This window comes from Leguminivora glycinivorella, chromosome 9 (assembly GCF_023078275.1).
Source record: "Leguminivora glycinivorella isolate SPB_JAAS2020 chromosome 9, LegGlyc_1.1, whole genome shotgun sequence".
Taxonomy (NCBI): Eukaryota; Metazoa; Arthropoda; class Insecta; order Lepidoptera; family Tortricidae; genus Leguminivora; species Leguminivora glycinivorella.
The window spans coordinates 8,583,463-8,602,303 of NC_062979.1; the positions used below are offsets into that span (position 1 = coordinate 8,583,463).

The 18,841-nt window shown below is 38.1% G+C and overlaps 2 protein-coding genes across 2 annotated transcripts; one reads left to right on the forward strand and one right to left on the reverse strand.

Moving 5' to 3' along the window:
* The first annotated feature begins 173 nt into the window (after positions 1 to 173).
* On the forward strand, positions 174 to 11,815 carry LOC125229510 (pleiotropic regulator 1-like). Its single transcript, XM_048134364.1, is given in 11 exon segments — positions 174 to 438; positions 2,532 to 2,656; positions 4,225 to 4,449; positions 5,799 to 5,885; positions 6,594 to 6,679; positions 7,109 to 7,231; positions 8,690 to 8,761; positions 9,505 to 9,679; positions 10,786 to 10,931; positions 11,623 to 11,772; positions 11,774 to 11,815. Coding segments are annotated over 11 exon segments (1,347 nt in total). The 5' UTR covers positions 174 to 322.
* A 1,127-nt stretch (positions 11,816 to 12,942) lies between these two features.
* On the reverse strand, positions 12,943 to 18,440 carry LOC125229462 (tubulin-folding cofactor B). The gene is made up of 5 exons (XM_048134306.1): positions 18,262 to 18,440; positions 17,362 to 17,561; positions 15,681 to 15,824; positions 14,589 to 14,747; positions 12,943 to 14,011 (listed from the first exon to the last, which is right to left on the reverse strand). The coding sequence occupies exons 1-5, from the start codon at positions 18,382 to 18,384 to the stop codon at positions 13,894 to 13,896; spliced, it is 744 nt and encodes a 247-aa protein (XP_047990263.1). The 5' UTR covers positions 18,385 to 18,440; the 3' UTR covers positions 12,943 to 13,893.
* Between the last annotated feature and the right edge of the window lie 401 nt (positions 18,441 to 18,841).

An 18,841-nucleotide genomic window follows, 5' to 3' on the forward strand; every position in this document is an offset into this window, starting at 1 on the left:
TCTCTATCCCATACAAATTTTGAATTTGGCGCCTTTATACTGATGTAAAATGTCCGCTTGCTAAAATGCAGGGTTCTGATGCCAACTCTATGGAACCCCAACCAGGAAACAATACATTCCTGAACGAAAACTAGCTGTCGTGTTTAGTTGTCAAACTGACAGATCAAAATTGACGCGACGCCGTATGCCTACCAGTACTAGGGCATTTACGGAATTATTTCAATAATAAATTAATATGTACAGATATCTGTAGTTTAATAAGTAAATAGTACAATTGGAATCATAACAGTTTGATTTAGTGTAAAAAGTAGAATACAACAAAATGGCTGACGACGTGATAAAGCATTCCGTTCACACTTTGGTGTTCAGGTCGCTGAAGAGGTCTCACGATATGTTTCTGGCTAACCAGGGAATGCTGCCACCAATCGATGACAAAGCGTAAGTAAAAAACCCAGTATTATACTCGGAAAGTACTGAATTGGTTTGTTCTTCAAGAATTTGTGAGGATTATAAATCATTGCAGGTTATATTTTGGAATCTGTTTACCCTCAACTTTAAGGGCAAATTTCAACAATTTTTGCTCGATTACGTAGAAATTGAAGATAAAAAACAGAGCGGCGCCATAAGGGTTCCTTTTGTACCTTTTTGGTACATAAATTAAAATTTATCTTTGTCTAAGGGCCGGTTGCATCAAACCGTATGTTACCGTTAAAGAGTTCGTTAAATTGTATTATATGGGAAGTTCCATAGTCGTCTGCTGCGTGACGATGATGTGTCTGTCAAATGTGGTTGATGCAACTGGCCCTTAATGTATTACTGTGTATTACTTATTTCCTTTTACTTCTAAACAGGGTGTCCACTTTCTGGAAAGTCAGGGAAAAGTCAGGGAAGCTCATAGTGGTCATGGAAAGTCAGGGAAATGATTTGGAGGTCAGGGAAAAACTTGGCACCAAGAAAAAAATCAAAAAGTATTGAAAAAATAATATGATTTCTTGGGTTGGCCACATCCATGACAGCAAAGATGGATTCCCGCCTCCCGGTAGTGATTTTAAGGCAACTTTAAATTGTCTCTTTGCTAATGAGAGATATCTTCATGCTAGCTGACCTTAATTTATCCGGCCCAAAATGGTAAATGCAGAAAAATCCAGATTTTTTTTACATTGCGTGCCCTACCCACATATTCCAAAATGGCAAAGGGGGTCGGGAATAAATTCAGTTACTGTGATTCAGATTAACTGGAAAGTTGCACCACAATGTCACCATGTACAACATTCATAAGGTAGGTGCTTTTACTAGGGCGATGTGAAAACGACAAAGACAAAGTTATGTCGCTGTCCAAATTCGAAGTATCTATCCGACAATCCAAAGCGGGGTTCCTCATAAAGCCAATGGCGCAAAACGTCACATAGATGCGCAATTTTGTATGAGTCAAAGGCATAGGAGGATAATAAGCGTGACGATGAGAGAACTTCAAAACACTTGGAAACCTAAAGGCATGTAGTGGCAAAACACCTAAATGGGCATCCCGAAGACAACAAAGAAAAAAATTTCGCGCTCGCTCCGCTCGCGTTAACCATTTTCCATTTCATAACCTTCAATTCCCTTTATTTTTCGTGAAAGTTTCGTCAATTTTTCATAAAATTTAAGATTTTTTTGGAAACTTTCCGCAACTTGGACATAACTACTCTACTCTGATAGACTAGGTACTCCATTTTGTTTCCTATGTTGTGTACATAATAACTACTATCAGCCCCAGGGACGTATAAAGGGGAAAAATTTTCGCGCTCGCTCCGCTCGCGATGTTTTTTTCTGACGTAAAGTATGGGCCCTGATGCACGGGCCGGCACTGGTATAGCCAAAAGTAAAATTGCGATAACTACAGACTACAGATTTCGTTTATGTCCGTTTTATAAAACCAGAAATTAAAGTTTAATAGTTAAAAATAAAAATATCGTGGGTATAAAAGTATGAACTGCCTTGCAAATTTTAATATTTCGTACTTTAGAAAACAAACATATTCCAGAAAAAAAAAATTGGCTGTGACAGACGGACAGACAGACGCACGAGTGATCCTATAAGGGTTCCGTTTTTCCTTTTTGGAGTACGGAACCCTAACCGGAACCTATTTTTTTAAGGATTTTTCGAATAATGGAATGAACATTTGGTCAGGGAAATTTTCTTAAATGGTCATGGAAAGTCAGGGAAAAGTCAGAGAACTTTTTTTGGGTTTAGTAGTGGACAGTTGGACACCCTGCTAAACTTGTTATAGCTTTAACGTTATTATTCTAATCATGTGTAATAATAATCAACTCAATACAGTTGAGTATGCATTATTATTATTTGTAAAGCAGCCGGGCAGTTGTAGTAACTGATGAAGCCTTTATCCAGTTGTCAACAGAGGTTTTAGATGTTATGTTACATGGTGTTGGTGTTAAATTGACTTCTTTTTGTGCTTAAAAACATATGCTATTTGGTATTATGCATGTTAGGTTGCTAATTTTGAAATAAATTATCTGTGTTAAATGTTGCAGTGAGAAAATCCTAAAGTCAGTTAAGGCCAGAGACAGCTATGGACAAGTTATGGCGGCCGTGCAGAAGGCCCAAGCTGTTAAGCAGCAAGAGGTGATGAGTCGACCTGAGACACCACATGATACAGGTACACATTGTGTTTGTGAAAAATTTATGATTGGGAGATGCTATGACAGCATAAATAATAAATATTATCATTAAAACAGTTCCCAAAGCTGACTAGGTTCTAACCTACCTAATAAATACTGCTAAATGGGATCCACCTTCATGGCTCAGCCACGACATTGGTCTAAGCATGACAGCGGTGAGCTGCAGCCATACATTGGAGCGAGACACACAAATGACTTTTAGTTGTACATACACTCGTGTTTTTTTTTGTTTTCCGTTAAATTCGACATGTCGTTAGGTTCGTTATCAGGAACCATCCTGTATATCACTTTTAATTAAATTCGCAAAAAATTTTTATCATCGATTTAATACATAATAAATGAATTCATTAGTGTGAAAGAATAATATTCAAGTTAGTGTCCAGTGATTGACGGCACATGTCATAAAACCGCCTTCAAAAATAAGCGCGTTACAAAACACGGAGAAACTAAAAAGCCAAAAATAATAAACCTTTCAATTCAGATTTCTTATCGTATTGCAATAAGCTAAACATCCAAATTATAAACAAATCAATTATTTTTGTAGTCGGTACCAGACCTGTTCGTCGCCTTGCTATTGCCTGTTTGCCCCACCCAACCATACACAGGCTGGTACCGACTCCAAAAATAATTGATTTGTTTATAATTTGGATGTTTAGCTTATTGCAATACGATAAGAAATCTGAATTGAAAGGTTTATTATTTTTGGCTTTTTAGTTTCTCCGTGTTTTGTAACGCGCTTATTTTTGAACGGTTTTATTTTTTGTTAAAAAGTTTATTTATTTGTTGATTTTTAGTGGTTCCTAGTGATATTATATGTATCAGTCCGAATACATGTACAGTAGTGAAAGAATTATCCTTAAACTCCTAACCATTGAGGAGTTGACCTTCCATCATCAGCTCAGCCACATAAAATTATTACCATCAGACGTAAATACTGGTGTACCTTTGAAAAATAGACTAAAAACATTACATGTGCCTATAACATTTGAAGAGTTCCCTCGATTTCTCCAGGATCCCATCATCAGACCCTGACTTGGTGCCAATGGGACCATCTCGGGGTTATACCGGTTCGATCAAAAAAAAAATTTTGAAAATCGGTCCACGATTCTCGGAGATATCGAATAACATACATACAAAAAAAAAAAAAAATAAAAAAAAAAAAAAAAAAACATTCAGTCGAATTGAGAACCTCCTCCTTTTTTGAAGTCGGTTAAAAACAAATAACATTAGGAAGTGGTAAAGGCTGTCACACACATGTTCAGGAATTATTTTTATTTTTTTAATAACTCTATAACCGCAAGAGTTAAGATGCTAGTTTCTTGGAGAAATTAATTGTATTTGACCTAAAGAACCATCCCTTAAAGTTAACAGAATTTAATAAAAAAACAGGGTGTATAAAAAAAACTTTTAATTGCATTTTATATTTACAAAATGATAATGATATCATCCATTTAAACTGTAGATATGACCATTGTTGACATCAAAAAATTGTAAGCAGTTTCTTCAGTCACATATCCTGAACAGAAATGATTATATTTTCCAACAGAAATGGCCGAATCAGCAGCTCTAGGCTCCGACGGTGCCATGCTCCCATACACAGGCCCAGCACCGTCCCCTGCGCCCACATCCACAGCCCTGGCGCCACGGAAACCGCCCACCATGCCTAAACCCAAGTGGCACGCGCCGTGGAAGCTGTTCAGGGTTATATCAGGCCATCTTGGTTGGGTGCGGTGCGTTGCTGTGGAACCGGGGAATGAATGGTTTGCGACGGGTAAGTTAACTTTTGTGTTATTCCTTGTCCTTTGGCACCATGAAGAAACACAGGGCCTCTACCTACTATAAGATCATCATCCTCCTTGTGTTATCCCGGCATTTGCCACGGCTCATGGGAGCCTGGGGTCCGCTTTGACAACTAATCCCAAGATTTGGCGTAGGCACTAGTTTTACGAAAGCGACAGCCATCTGACCTTCTAACCCGAAGAGTAACTAGGCCTTATTGGAATTAGTCCGGTTTCCTCACGATGTTTTCCTTCACAGAAAAGCGACTGGCAAATATGAAATGACATTACGCGTATAAGTTCCGAAAAACTTATTGGTACGAGCCGGGGTTCGAAAGTCGCACGCTCTTACCGCTAGACCACCAGCGCGCTGCCTACAAGATGTTATCCTCTCTAGGGTTGTAAATAGAAAAAAAAAACAAATGTTTTTTTTTCAGAATTGTGAAAAAAAAAACATGAAAAAAAACCGAGCACCATGGTTTTTTTTCTAAATGTGTTTTTTTTTCAGATGAACAAATAATACGACAATAACGGTTTTTCGTGAGTTGTAACGTGTTTCAATAACAATAACGTACATTTTAATTCAATTAACATTCAGTATACAAACGTTTATTGGGGAATCCCCGATGTTGCGTGTAGCGTGGAGAGGCGGTGGTGTTGCCAACAGTAAATAGTGATAACTATCAACTACAGATTTCGTAAATGTAACTTTTATAAGACCAGAAATTAACGTATTTGATTAAATTCGTTTAATAGTTAACATTAAGTCTAAAAAACCGTATAAAAGTATTAACTATTTTGCAAATTTTGAGATTTCGTACTTTAGAAAAAAAACTGTTTTTTTTCACGGTTTTTTTCATGTTTTTTTTCAAGCCAGAAGAAAAACCGTTTTTTTGCAACCCTAATCCTCTCTTAACACTTTCGAAACCGGGCTCTACGCGGCGCTACGACATTTTCGCTACATACGGGTTTCCCCATGTAATCGGCTACGCTTCTACGAGCGGTGTGCCCGACAGTCGGGTTCTTGGTAGCGAAAGTGTTAGCAATGGATGGTATGGAAGGAAGCAGACTTGCTTAAGTTATATTCAAAACAAATTACCTACTGGACTTTTATCAGAGCTCCGTGATATAATTTGTGAATCATGTAATGTTTTTTTTTATATCTACGACATAATGATTGCCGTTTATAACGTAAAAGTATCAACAATATTTAAGTAAGGTACAGTTACAATTGCCCCTCGTCGAGATTTGTCCCGCTGTACCTTATGGTTTTACTTGTGCTTTTGTATTTTTTCCAATACCTCATTAGTCATTACAACATAAGTTGCGTTGCGTATTTCAGGTGCGGCAGATCGCGTTATCAAGATTTGGGACCTAGCGAGTGGTAAACTAAAGGTTTCGCTCACTGGACACGTCAGTACAGTCAGAGGTAAGTAACAGTTCAACTTTATTTCATACTAGCTTTTGTCCGCGGCTTTGCTCGCATTAGAAAGAGACAAAAAGTAGCCTATGTCACTCTTCCATCCCTTCAAGTATCTCCACTTAAAAATCACGTCAATTCGTCGCTCCGTTTTGCCGTGAAAGACGGACAAACGAACAGACACACACACTTTCTCATTAATAATATTAGTATGGATCATCTGATATAGAGTTGTGCCTGCTCGTTCACTGAAAAGATCGCTCCCAATTAGTACGATTTCCGAAGTGAACTAGTTCGTTATTTTAGGACATTTAGTACAGTAGTACACCGAGAGAGTGAGAGACAAATTGAGAACCGAGAGCTGATCGACCGCTTTCGCGCGCTCTCGGTCCGAGTCAGTCGGTTCTAGTTCGGTTGCGGTCGGATCACACGGATGGCTTTGCTGTCATTGTCACTCCTCGGCTCTTTGCTCCTTTCGCTCCCATTCTGTTGTGCGTGTGTGTGTACTAAATGTACTAGAGAGCAGAATCATTTGGGAGTAGTTCGGTCTAGTACAGTGGAGGGAATCGTGTCTTTTGTACTATTACTACATGTACTACACAAGCCTAATCTGATAAAGAGGGGCAGCAATTCACGTTGAAATAAAAGTAGTTCTAGTTTACCGATATTATATTACTTTGCAAGGTTAGCTAATGTATGTTCGTTAAATCTTTTCAGGTTTGGAGGTATCCTCAAGACATCCGTATTTGTTCAGTTGCGGTGAAGACAGACAAGTTAAATGTTGGGACTTAGAATATAATAAGGTAATTATAATTAAATGCTACATTGATTTGGTCTTACCAAAGACATATACATATAACTCCGGGTAGACAGATAAAGTGTAAGAAAAAAACGTACCTCAGTACCATACAGAAAAAGGTACGGTGGCCTAGATGGCATTACACCTTTGGGGTACGCTCAGCTAGATGGCGCTAATATTAATATTTGACATTTTAACACATATCAAGCTAAGAATATGGGCCAAATTGTCGAAACTGAGGTTCAAAAGTTTTAGTGTTCTTAGCCATGTTTCATTAAAATCGGTCTACTATGTCGCGGTCGGGGGTTTTTTCAAAATTTTAATTTTGTTCAAAGAAGTTACTCCAAACTACATCAAGAAAGTATAATTAATTTATAAAATATCTTGACAGACTATATTTTCGTCTTGGTTAACAAGTAAGTTGAATTTGCAGGTGATTCGTCATTACCACGGGCACCTGTCGGCGGTGTACACACTCGCGCAGCACCCGAGCATCGACGTGCTCGTGACGGCGGGACGCGACGCCACCGCGCGAGTGTGGGACATGCGGACCAAGGTATAATGTGGCTTATTATCATGTTTTTTTTTTTTAAATCTTGCAGGCGTTTTCAGCGATCAACATCATCAACTATAATCGCTGCAACCTAGGCAGCCTTGACCCAAAAACCACCATTGTAGTGAAGGTTGGCTAAAGACAGGAAGGGAATTTTTGGTGCTCTACTAAATAAAATCGTTTATTGCAGAAAACAGGTTCCATAATAAGTACCTATTACACATAATAGGTACCTATTATACATAATAGATACCTATTATGGAACCTGTTTTCTGCAATAAACGATTTTATTTAGTAGAGCACAAAAAATTCCCTTCCTGTCTTTTTGCGCATTATCGCATAAAAATCATAGACCGCGGCGTTCGCAAACTTGTCCTGGCGGGAAGTTGGCTCATTGAAGCGAATAGATTTGACGACCGGTCTGGCGCAGTCGGTAGTGACCCTGTCTGCTGCGCCGCGGTCCCGGGTTCGAATCCTGGTAAGGGCATTTATTAGTGTGTTGAGCACAGATATTTGTTCCTGAGTCATGGATGCCACAACACAAGCCTTCTTGAGCTTACCGTGGGCCTCAGTCAATCTGTGTAAGAATGTCCTATAATATTTATTTATTTATTTATATCGTCGCTTAGCACTCATAGTACAAGCTTTGCTTAGTTTGGGGCTAAGTTGATCTGTGTAAGGTGTCCCCAATATTTTTATTTTATTTATAGATATTGTTCGGGCACACATACTTCAGTCCGGACACATTCCATTGAATAAGTTTGCACATCTAATGAGGTAAACTGATTCGCCCGACTGCGAAGATTGTGGAACTGTTGAGGATGTGCATCACTTCCTTATGGAGTGTGTCCGGGCTCGAGTGAAGAGAATGCAGCTCTTTGAGGTCCACGGATACACGATGACCGACATAGGGGTGTTCCAATTAATTCTCGCGGAACCCCTGTCAAAGACTGCTGAATTTGTATATAGTTTCTTTTATAGATATTTAAATAAAATAAAATAAAAACAAAAAATAAAAAGATATTTATTTACCAACACAGCACGATATAGAAATATAAGAACTTATAAAAACTTAGTAAGTAAAATTACAGATGTGTGTGCAGTAAAATGGATGAGACTCAGCGAGACCGCTGATTTTCAGTTCCCAACCAATAAACTTAAATATAATACTTAACTAAATAAATAGCTTACTAGCTAACCCGGCGAATGGATCAAATATACAAATTCGGTTGTTTTATTTTCTACTTTTGTTTTGACTTATTTTTTATAATGATTAATAAATGAGTTTGTATATTTTATTGTTAATAATGTGTTCGTAGGCTAACGGAGCCGAAGTAGTCCCATGGACCAAGGCTCCAAAATAAATACAGATAAAAAAAATGCCCTTCGCGCTACTAAAACTCTATAAATACAAAATAAGTATTTATAAACCTTAATTGAATCGTATTTTTGTGTTGACAGGCTAATGTCCACACTCTCACGGGACACACGGACACCATTGCGTCACTACAGTGCCAAGCAGGCGAACCACAGGTTAGTTACAATTTTCATTGTATTTGACACCATACCTATAATCCACACTTCTGATATATATGCTCATAAAATAGTCTTCCTTTAAAGTTGAAAAAATCGTAATCGTAATCGTTGGCAACATTCCGTCATAGGTATTCGGTTTAAGGCGCTTTTTTCTCAACCAACGAACAAAGTAACTATTACTAATAATGTTGTAGACAAAGCAGGGCCTAGTTTCAGTTAGAGCAATCCTTAAGCAAATAGATACATTCTTACTGTTGAAGAAAGAAAACGCTCGTGGATAGTCCTGCGACGCATAATAATTTGTCACATTTCTCATTAACTTTATTCATAGATTAAAGATTAGAAGATCATACCATCCCATACATTAAAATGCGATCGCCTAAAAACGCGCATACACTACACCACACATAGAGGGCGCCACAAAAAAATGTCTTGTAGCTTTCGATTATACTTGTAGATGGCATTAACCCTTCGAGTCCCAAGCATCTATATGTATTTACTTATATTTACTGACATCATATGGTGTCGCTGGGACTCGAAGGGTTAAGTGTCACTTTTGACATAGATTTATGGCTCGAAAGTGACACTTAACGCCAATCTACAAATAATCGATGGCAACAAGACATTTTTTTGTGGCGCAATCTATGTGTGGTGTAGTGTATGCGCGTTCTTAGGCGGTCGCATTGTAATGTATGGGATGATCTTCTTATATTTAATCTATGCTTTATTTCAATTTCCAGATCATCACCGGTTCTCACGACTCGACGATCCGTCTCTGGGACTTGGCAGCCGGCAAGTCTCTGTGCACACTCACCAACCACAAGAAATCTGTGAGATCCATCGTGATCCACCCTACGCTTTACACCTTCGCTTCAGCCTCGCCGGACAATATCAAGCAGTGGAAGTGTCCAGAAGGTCTGATTTAAACTTACACGACTTTTACACATATTTAAAATTGCACACGGGGCTTAATCGCATATTATTATGTTTGGACGGCATTGTCTCCGTGGGCCTACTTCGAGACCACGGGGACAATGCCGTCCTTGAAACGTCGGAGGTGTGTTAACACTTTCGAAACCGGGCTCTACGCGGCGCTACGACATTTTCGCTACATACGGGGAAACCCATGTAATCGGCTACGCTTCTACGAGCGGTGTGCCCGACAGTCGGGTTCTTGGTAGCGAAAGTGTTAAACACTTAGTAGTAAGTGATTGCCCCGTGTGCAGTTTTAAATATGTCCAGAAGGTAAATATAAAAGAGTAAATGGGTATCTCATAGGTAAGCGTGCTCCACCGTAGACCGCATCATCACTTACCATCAGGTGTGATCGTGGTCAAACGTCTACATATTCATACTAAAAAAAACATCACATCAACTGAAAGTCGTCCATTTCTAAACAAAGGCCTCTCTAGATCTCCACAGCGGCTGATCACGTGTTGATTTAGGGTGTAGCCACATCTGTTCGCATCTTATGTATGAGAAATCGCTCGTTTCGTCGCTTAAGTATGAAGACGCTTACGCGTCGGAAAACTGAACGCTTATATGCGTACGTAAGTTTCATACAACGTAACAAGCGATTTCCCAAAATAGATGTGGTTACACCCTTAATCTAACATGAACTTGCGATTTTGACCGGATCGTCGGTCCATACTGTACCCTCCTGCGCCGTCGTGAAATGAAGTTTCTATGCTTGCACTATTATTCAATAAATAATATAAAAAATAAAAATTGAGGAGACACCTTTCATAGATCAACCTAGCCCCAAACTAAGCAAAGCTTGCATATGGGTGCTAGGCGACGATATACATACTTATATACATAGAAAGCATCCATGACACAGGAACAAATATCCATGTTCATCACATAAATAAATGCTCTTACCGGGATTCGAACCGGTCCGCGGCTTAGCAGGCAAAGTCACTACCAACTACACCGGACCGGTTGTCGACTACATTATTAGTCTAGTCTAACATATTATAATACTTATACTAATAGTTTTACATTACTTTTTTTAATTACAGGAAAATTCATCCAGAACCTCTCCGGTCACAACGCCATAGTGAACTGCATGGCGGTGAACCCCGAAGGCGTGCTCGTGAGCGGCGGAGACAACGGCACCATGTACTGCTGGGACTGGCGCACCGGGTACAACTTCCAGCGGTTGCAGGTGGGCTTATATTCTCTGTCTCGTTCTATCGTTGCTGAGGTTTGGGACCACATATAGTCTGTCTCAGTCGCGCGTGGATACATGTCCAGCGGTACAACTTCCAGCGGTTGCAGGTGGGCTTATATTCTCTGTCTTGTTCTATCTTTGCTGAGGTTTGGGACCACATGTAGTCTGTCTCAGTCGCGCGTGGATACATGTCCAGCGGTACAACTTCCAGCGGTTGCAGGTGGGCTTATATTCTCTGTCTCGTTCTATCGTTGCTGAGGTTTGGGACCACATGTAGTCCGTCTCAGTCGCGCGTGGATACATGTCCAGCGGTACAACTTCCAGCGGTTGCAGGTGGGCTTATATTCTCTGTCTTTTTCTATCTTTGCTGAGAGGTTTGGGACCACATGTAGTCTGTCTCAGTCGTGCGTGGATAAAAGTCCAGCGGTTGCAGGTGGGTATATATTCTCTGTCTCATTCTGTCGTCATAATCTATGTTAAAAGCTTTATTATTATTCATTTTTTTTCTTCTTCATTTAAGTATATTTACGTTTTATTTTAGTTTTGACATGTTTTAAATTATTTTACTAATGTTTATTGTTAACTGTTGTACCTATTCGTATATTGCTGTATGAGCCATGTTGCGTGAAATATATAAAAAAAAAAATAAAAAAACTTAAAATGAAAACTTGTGATATCTCCACAGTCGGCAGTCCAGCCCGGCTCCATGGACTCCGAGGCCGGCATCTTCGCCATGACCTTCGATCGCTCCGGCGCGCGTCTCATCACGGCGGAGGCCGACAAAAGTATCAAGATTTACCGCGAGGATGATACGGCTTCAGAAGAGACTCATCCGAATCAATTGGCGCCCGGAGATTCTCAAGAGGAGGAAGTTTTAATAATAAAGTATGGATTTTTAAAGTAATTTCTTTTATTTCTGCCATCTCGTGCCAATCCCTTTACTTAGGTAAAGCAGAGTATTTGCAGAGTTTTATCTAATTGGGAGGTCACTATTGGCTTCTTGCGAAGTGCATGGAGGGGGTAAGCAAAGCGATCGCAGTGCTTGCGGTGGTCAAAATCGACACTGATTGTGGTTGTCATCTATCAAAACTCATAAAATATAATACAATGTGTAATATGGGGCATTAATGTTGTTTCGTTGTTAATTGTAAAAATAATGGCATAAATAGTCGTTGCACGTTATTTGCGTTTCTTAGAGCACACTGGAAATTGGATGACGGTGAAAAGAAAACGTAAGTGACATGTCAAAACAAAACATTATAATAAATTATATTTAAGCTTTGTTTACCTAGAATCGTCCCACGATAAGTTTGCAACGATTTTCACAGCCTCGCCAGTGCAGCTGTTATTTTAAACGTCAAACTTTAATGAAATTATGACGTTTACTTAACCCTTGCAGAGGCGGGGCTATTAAAATCTATGCAGACTTATCGTGGGACAATTCTAATATTGTTCAATATGCTGTTAGTATTTTTCCTACCGTAAAAGATTATGCTTAAAGATTCAGGCCTAGCCTGGGAACAGGCCCGTGTCGGATATTTCTGCGGCCGCGGACATGACTAGGTACTTACGTTTAGATTTGTTTTATATGGCATTAACGGGACGGAGGTTTAGCGAATACCATATCACTCGCTCGTAGAACTTCTACCATTACTCCTATGTTCTTCAAGATTCCTTATATGCCCTGCCAGCACCAATTTATTGCCTCTTTCTGTGGTCTGGGGTTGGAAGTTTATACCGTGAGTAATGCTTTGGAAACTGATTTTTATTATTATATCCATGTTTTTATAATCTATCTACCTAAATTACACTTGAAATAGTAGCTCTTGTTATTCGATTTATTTAAAATTAACGAAAAATGTTTGTTTACATGTCATTTTTTTACATTTTCCACTTCAAGTTCACATGGTAGTGGGCGTAATTGTCGTGCACGTAGCCAATAGCTACGCTACGTTACGGAGTGTCAGTGCTAAAAAGATACCTATTTTAATAAAACACATTTTGTTTTAGTATCATATTTATTTAAAAAAAAATAGTGCTTCATAAATTAAACATTACAAAGCGAATTTACAAATAGTTAAGCGAGTATAATTTGAAAGACAATTAGTCCTTGTGGAATGGATTCACAACATGATTATTAACAATTAGAAATTCTTTTGACATCAAAGAAATACGGTAAAAACCAGATTTTTACAGAGACATCAATTGTGAAATATTTACTGTGCATTTTAAGGTTAGCACAAAATGATGGTTAAACAATAACTTCACCACATAAGTGTATTTGCGTCTTGTAACCTAAGTAAGAGTAAGTATGAGTAACTTGCCAGCAAGCTAATATGAAATATAAATGCATTTAATTAAAAATCCTCAAATGTATCACATGTATGAATGTACCTACAGTTCGCAGAAAAGTTGCTAAGCTAATGCGAAAGCGCGCAGTTTTAGGTTAGATGAAAAATGTGTCAAGTGTACCTACCTACCACTTTAATTTTGCAATAAGATGACAACTTAAAACTTGTTCATTAACTTTTTAATTTCTACAGTTTCATCTATAATTATAAGACAAACAATTATCCACCTCATTTTGCTGGGGTCTAAATAAACAAGCTTGTACGTACAGTCAACCAATTGGAACCCTAGGCCACTCTACAACCATGTCAAAATAACAAGCAGTAAGAGATTTCTTGCAATCTGACTTATAGCGTACGTAGCGTATCTGACTATGATATATTTCTACAGTGGCCTAGGGTTCCAATTGGTTGACTGTACACAGATGGATGCTATTTAAGAGAGCAGTTATTATTTATTTATTTTTAAACTTAATTGCACATAAAACATTATAACAGGCGGATTTAATGCTTGGAGATATTTGCTTATTATAAAAAAATCACATGCTTAGCAACCTTAGCTGCTGACTGTACACAGCGAAGCTAAATCTGATAAAAGTGGATCCTGATCATATTTCATCGTCGAGATCAAACTCTTCTTCGGGGAAATCGCCGACTGTGACGTAAGCTGGCTTCACGAAGCCGCCGTATTTGGGAGGACATGTGAAGTACCGCTTGCCATTTACTCTGAAAACATTTAAATATATTATATTTTTTACGACTCGACTGTCGTAATGAGGAGGTACACTCAAAGGTTATGACAGTTGGCGCCACCCTATAAGTCCATACGTGAGAGCGAGAAGATGATATGTATTTTTCTCTCTCTCACATATGAATGACAGTGACATGCCGAGACACTTGCACAGGCGCCGCCTGGCGGGATAAAATGTTAGTGTGCCTCCTCATTATTTAATTGTAATGTTCTCAACCAAAAAGGTGTTTTCATTGATAAAAGTAAAAAACATTGGAATCCTCCAAAAATATGAATGTCATAAATATTATATGTCTTTATGACAAATGATTATGAAACTAAGTACGAGTGGAGTGAATCAATTTTTAATCCACAAGCCTTTAGCGCCTAAGAGCGTACAATCATACTCGTTATACGCCATACGCTCTGCGAAGGGACTCTCACTTCAGTACGTGCGCCTACAGTGGTATGACTTGACTACAGTGGTAGGTACCCAATGAGCAGTAAATAGGGATTGACAGGCCGAAGGCAGTTACAGCTACTCTGTGACGTTACTAGTCAGTCAATACTCACTCTCCGTCGTTCTTTCCTCGCGGCTCATCATATTGCACACCAATCCATAATCCCTTCGCTCCTTCTAGAGGTCCGTTGTACCGGACCGTTGCCCGCCGTACGCCCTGCGATGGTACGCGTACTTCACAACGAGAACCTACTAGCACTGCTGCTGCGAGTCTAAAAAATATGAATAAATATAATATTATTGTGTCTTCCTCTACATGGTTTCATGTCACAAAATAATTATGTTATGTACTTATCTCACTGTCTCATATTGATACGAAGGAGCATGAGAGAGAGCTAACTATGATGTGCTGCAGAGCATGAACAGACACAAGCATAAATATGTGATGATTTTTGTACCTTGTCAAGTTCAATCAATCAATCAAGTTGTCACATTAACGTCTTGTTTGAAATGTCATACGAAATTATGGTTTATGGTTTAAGAATTTATTTCTCTAAAAAGAATATAACATTCACTTAACTTAGAGAAATACAAAACAATCTTACTTAAGTATTATTTACAAATGTATGAATACAAAATTTATATAAACGAAACATGCAATAAAATCATATTTAAATATGTGGGTACAGCGTTCGCCGGTATTAGCTGATAAGTGACCAAACTGTAATAAAGACTGGTGGTTATCAAACGATTAAAAGCGACAAGGTACAGAAATCATCACTTATTTATGCCGGTGACTGAACAATTGGCATCTTGTCTAAGCGCCCTGTTGTAAAAACTGTCTTTACTAATGAGTCATTAATTCTATACTTTCAATTAATGATGATCTATCAGATATTAAAATTTCAAAAACCAATTTGTATGGAGTTGAAGTTGTCGTCTGCTCCACTATAAAACGCTCCCTGAAGTTAACACATATTAGTCCAGTGCGGATCGCTCCGCGCGGTCGGTCCGCGTGACAGTAAAACAAGCCTAACAGGTACTTGTCATTTTGTGTTAGAATTTTTATGGAACAATGTCAAAATGGAACTTCTCATACTGGTGATAATTATTGCATAATTTCCCGATAACTATCAAAAAGCATAATTATCTTGGAAATTTCGAATCCCGAAGATAATAACGGTTAATTATAACAAGGTATTAACCTTGCTTCCTCTTCCAATTCCTTCTGCTGCTGTTCCTTCATTTTAGCCAGCTCCTCCTCGTTATACTTGCCGAGCTTGTTCCGCTGCAGGAATGAGCGCACCGTGTCTCCCTTCTTCTCATATTCCTCTTCAGACAGTCGGAATCTGAAATGGTATAAAAATTGCTTTGAATATATATATATATACACCGTGTTTCACTTAACACTAAAAACCTGAAAACAGTTTGTTCAGAATCGAGAGTAGAATCGATTGAGCTATATCTTGATGGAGGTAATATTTTTATTTAAATTAGTATTATTAGTTATTTTTTACGTGCCCATTCTATTGTACTCGTAATACAACATTGTGTATATCGCATTGCTAGAGGTTGTTTACCTTTTTCAATATTTAGGGGTATTAATACTGGCTGGTTACTTGGACGATTTTTTTTCCGCTACTAGTTTGACGTTGTTTGTCAGTTTAATCTTAATGTTTATCATAAGTCATAACAAATTGAACTCGTACCTAATTACAACCTTGTCATTTTGAATATTGGGTTTAAATTTGCTTACTGCGATTACCTGTCCAATTTGAAGTTTACTGTGATAAAGCTTTAAAGTGTTTTACAGTGACATCTTAGCTATCTATTGGTAAACCTTATGTCGTTGCAGTAACGTACACAAATAAATAGTCTTATGGTTTATGATGGTAGTAAGCAATTATTTTATTGAGTGTAGAGCTAAAAGTCAAGTAGAGCTGTACAGAAAATTAAAAATTCAATTAAAAAAAAGTAACGATCAGATTAAAAGATGAATACTCTAGATGAATTTAAAAAAATAAAAATCAGTTGGGGTGTCTGAGGTTTTGAGTGATACCGGAAACACGTTGTATATTCAGGGTTCCATACCTCAAAAAAAAGGAACCCATAGAGGATCACTTGTGCATGTGTCGGTCTGTCTGTCACAGCCAATTTTCTCCAAAACTACTGAACCGACTAACTTGAAATTTGGCACACATATCCGGCACACACATACACTTGTGATCCATAGATGGACATGTAATTTAAATTAAGAAAATTTATTTGATAGCCTAAATTGTGTCCCACTGCTGGGCAAAGGCCTCCCCTTCTTTCTTCCGCAATATTAATATGAGATTTTGTTACAGACTATTACAGTATAAACTTAGTGCCTTAGTGCCACTTACGGCTAGCTTATTAGGCATTTTCTGGAAGTCAACAACCATTGTATATTTTGCATGATAAAACGAGGCAGCTCTACTCCAGCCCGTCTGGTCTCTCTTTCTAACCCAATAGTGTTTTTAAATTGCTAAATACCTCTTTTAGTATTTTCAGAGTCCCTGTATACTCATGGGTTTCAAGAAGATATGTGGTTATAGATTTATAAAATAATTACTAGCTTTTACCCGCGTCTTTGCTCGCGTTAGAAAGAGACAAAGAGTAGCCTATGTCACTCTCCATCCCTTCAACTATCTCCACTTAAAAATTCACCTCAATTCGTTGCTCTGTTTTGAAGTGATAGACAGACAAACAAACAGACACACACTTTCCCATTTATAATATTTAAGTATGGATGTGGATATGTGGTTAAAGATTAAAAACCCTAGGTTCTTAATATGTTATTTATTGATGTACATCCCAACTTGTTCACTTTAAAAGAAAGCAAATAATTTAAAAACAGAATACCTTTCTGCACTGTCTGATGAACTAACATCACTGAGCAATGCAAATTTGTCCTCCACATGTATCCTCATCCCGTCGTCTATTGGGTACGACCCGAGCAGTGCATTGTTGTTGTCTATGTCGCACAAATAATTGTTTTTACTGTCGAACAACTTCAGTTTCATTGTGGTTGCATTGCCTCCGGTTACAAGTTCCAGCTTTGTCTAAAAATAGTATTAATTCCTGTATAGATTCAAATTAAGTAGTGGGATTTGGTTAAATTGTGGAGTAGGCGAGAGGCAGACAACCTGTCACTGCAATGTCACAATTTTCGTTTTCTTTTAACCCCTTAATTGCCAAGAGTGGCACTGAGACTTTTGTAGTTTCATGTGCTCTGCCCACCCCTTTATGGGATACATGCGTGATTGTATGTATGTATGTGTTAAGTAGCTAGAAATATAAGAAGACATTTTGACTAATTATAAAGACTTTTTCTAAGCAGTGTGAAAGCATAAGCTTAAGCAAGTAATACTGCACGGGTAGCATGGTCGCGCGATAGACGATAAAATATTAGGCCGTCCCTATCGCACTATTAGTAAGTGCGATAGGGCCGATAGGGACGGCCAGATGTTTTATCATTTATCACGATAATTGGCCTGCACGGGTAGCATGGTCCGATAGGGCCGATAGGGACGGCCAGATGTTTTATCATTTATCACGCGACCATAATTGCCTGCCGTCTTGTTATATTATACCAGCCTGTTATGGTTTAATTCTGCTATAAGGATGTCTTTTAAAGTCAGTCAAAGTTATGTCTCATATAATGATTTCAAGTTAAAAAATTACCCATTTCTAAATGAATACGCCAATTTGAATGTTATTAACGTGAATAAAAAGAAAATTAGCGGTTGGTGACTCACTAACCTTAAAGTCGGAGACTGTTATTTCTTTTTTGAAACGTCTTTCAACTGGTGCTCCCAAATCGGAGTCAGATTTTGTGATGTGTACGTTCACAAAATCTTGGGTAATTACTTGTATATTCTCCATAATTTGCAATATTTATTTCACACAAACAAATCTCAAAATTCCCTTTGTACTATCTGTCAAACGTCAATGTCAAACAAAAGAAAATCAAACACAGTCCGTTCAAAAACTTATTACCTTTAATACTTTTAGTAACATAAAAAAAATTAACTGAATAAACAATATTTATTTCATTAATAATTTATTTACAACAAATTTCAATGGTTTTCTTAAATTTTTGTCAAAGTTAAAGTTATATTTAAAGTTTAGGTGGCGCTATCTACTATCTAGTAAGTCAAGATATTACTTTTGCAGTCCTAACTAGGCATCATTAGTAGTTTTAAGTCGTTAGAGGGCGTGGATTTGGAATAATATAGTTCTTGTAATAGTTTCAAGCGGAGTGCATAGATGGCGTGGAAAATTATGTTTCTGCATGTACATAATTTTGTTCAGTAACTGAACGCTGTTCCAAAGTGAAGTC

Coding starts and splice junctions, on each gene's coding strand:
- LOC125229462 (XM_048134306.1), bottom strand. CDS start 18,384: ATGGAGAATATACAAGTAATTACCCAAGATTTTGTGAACGTACACATC. Junction 17,562..18,261: donor TAACAGTCTCCGACTTTAAG/GTTAGTGAGTCA, acceptor TACTATTTTTAG/ACAAAGCTGGAACTTGTAAC. Junction 14,748..15,680: donor GAATTGGAAGAGGAAGCAAG/GTTAATACCTTG, acceptor CATATTTTTTAG/ACTCGCAGCAGCAGTGCTAG.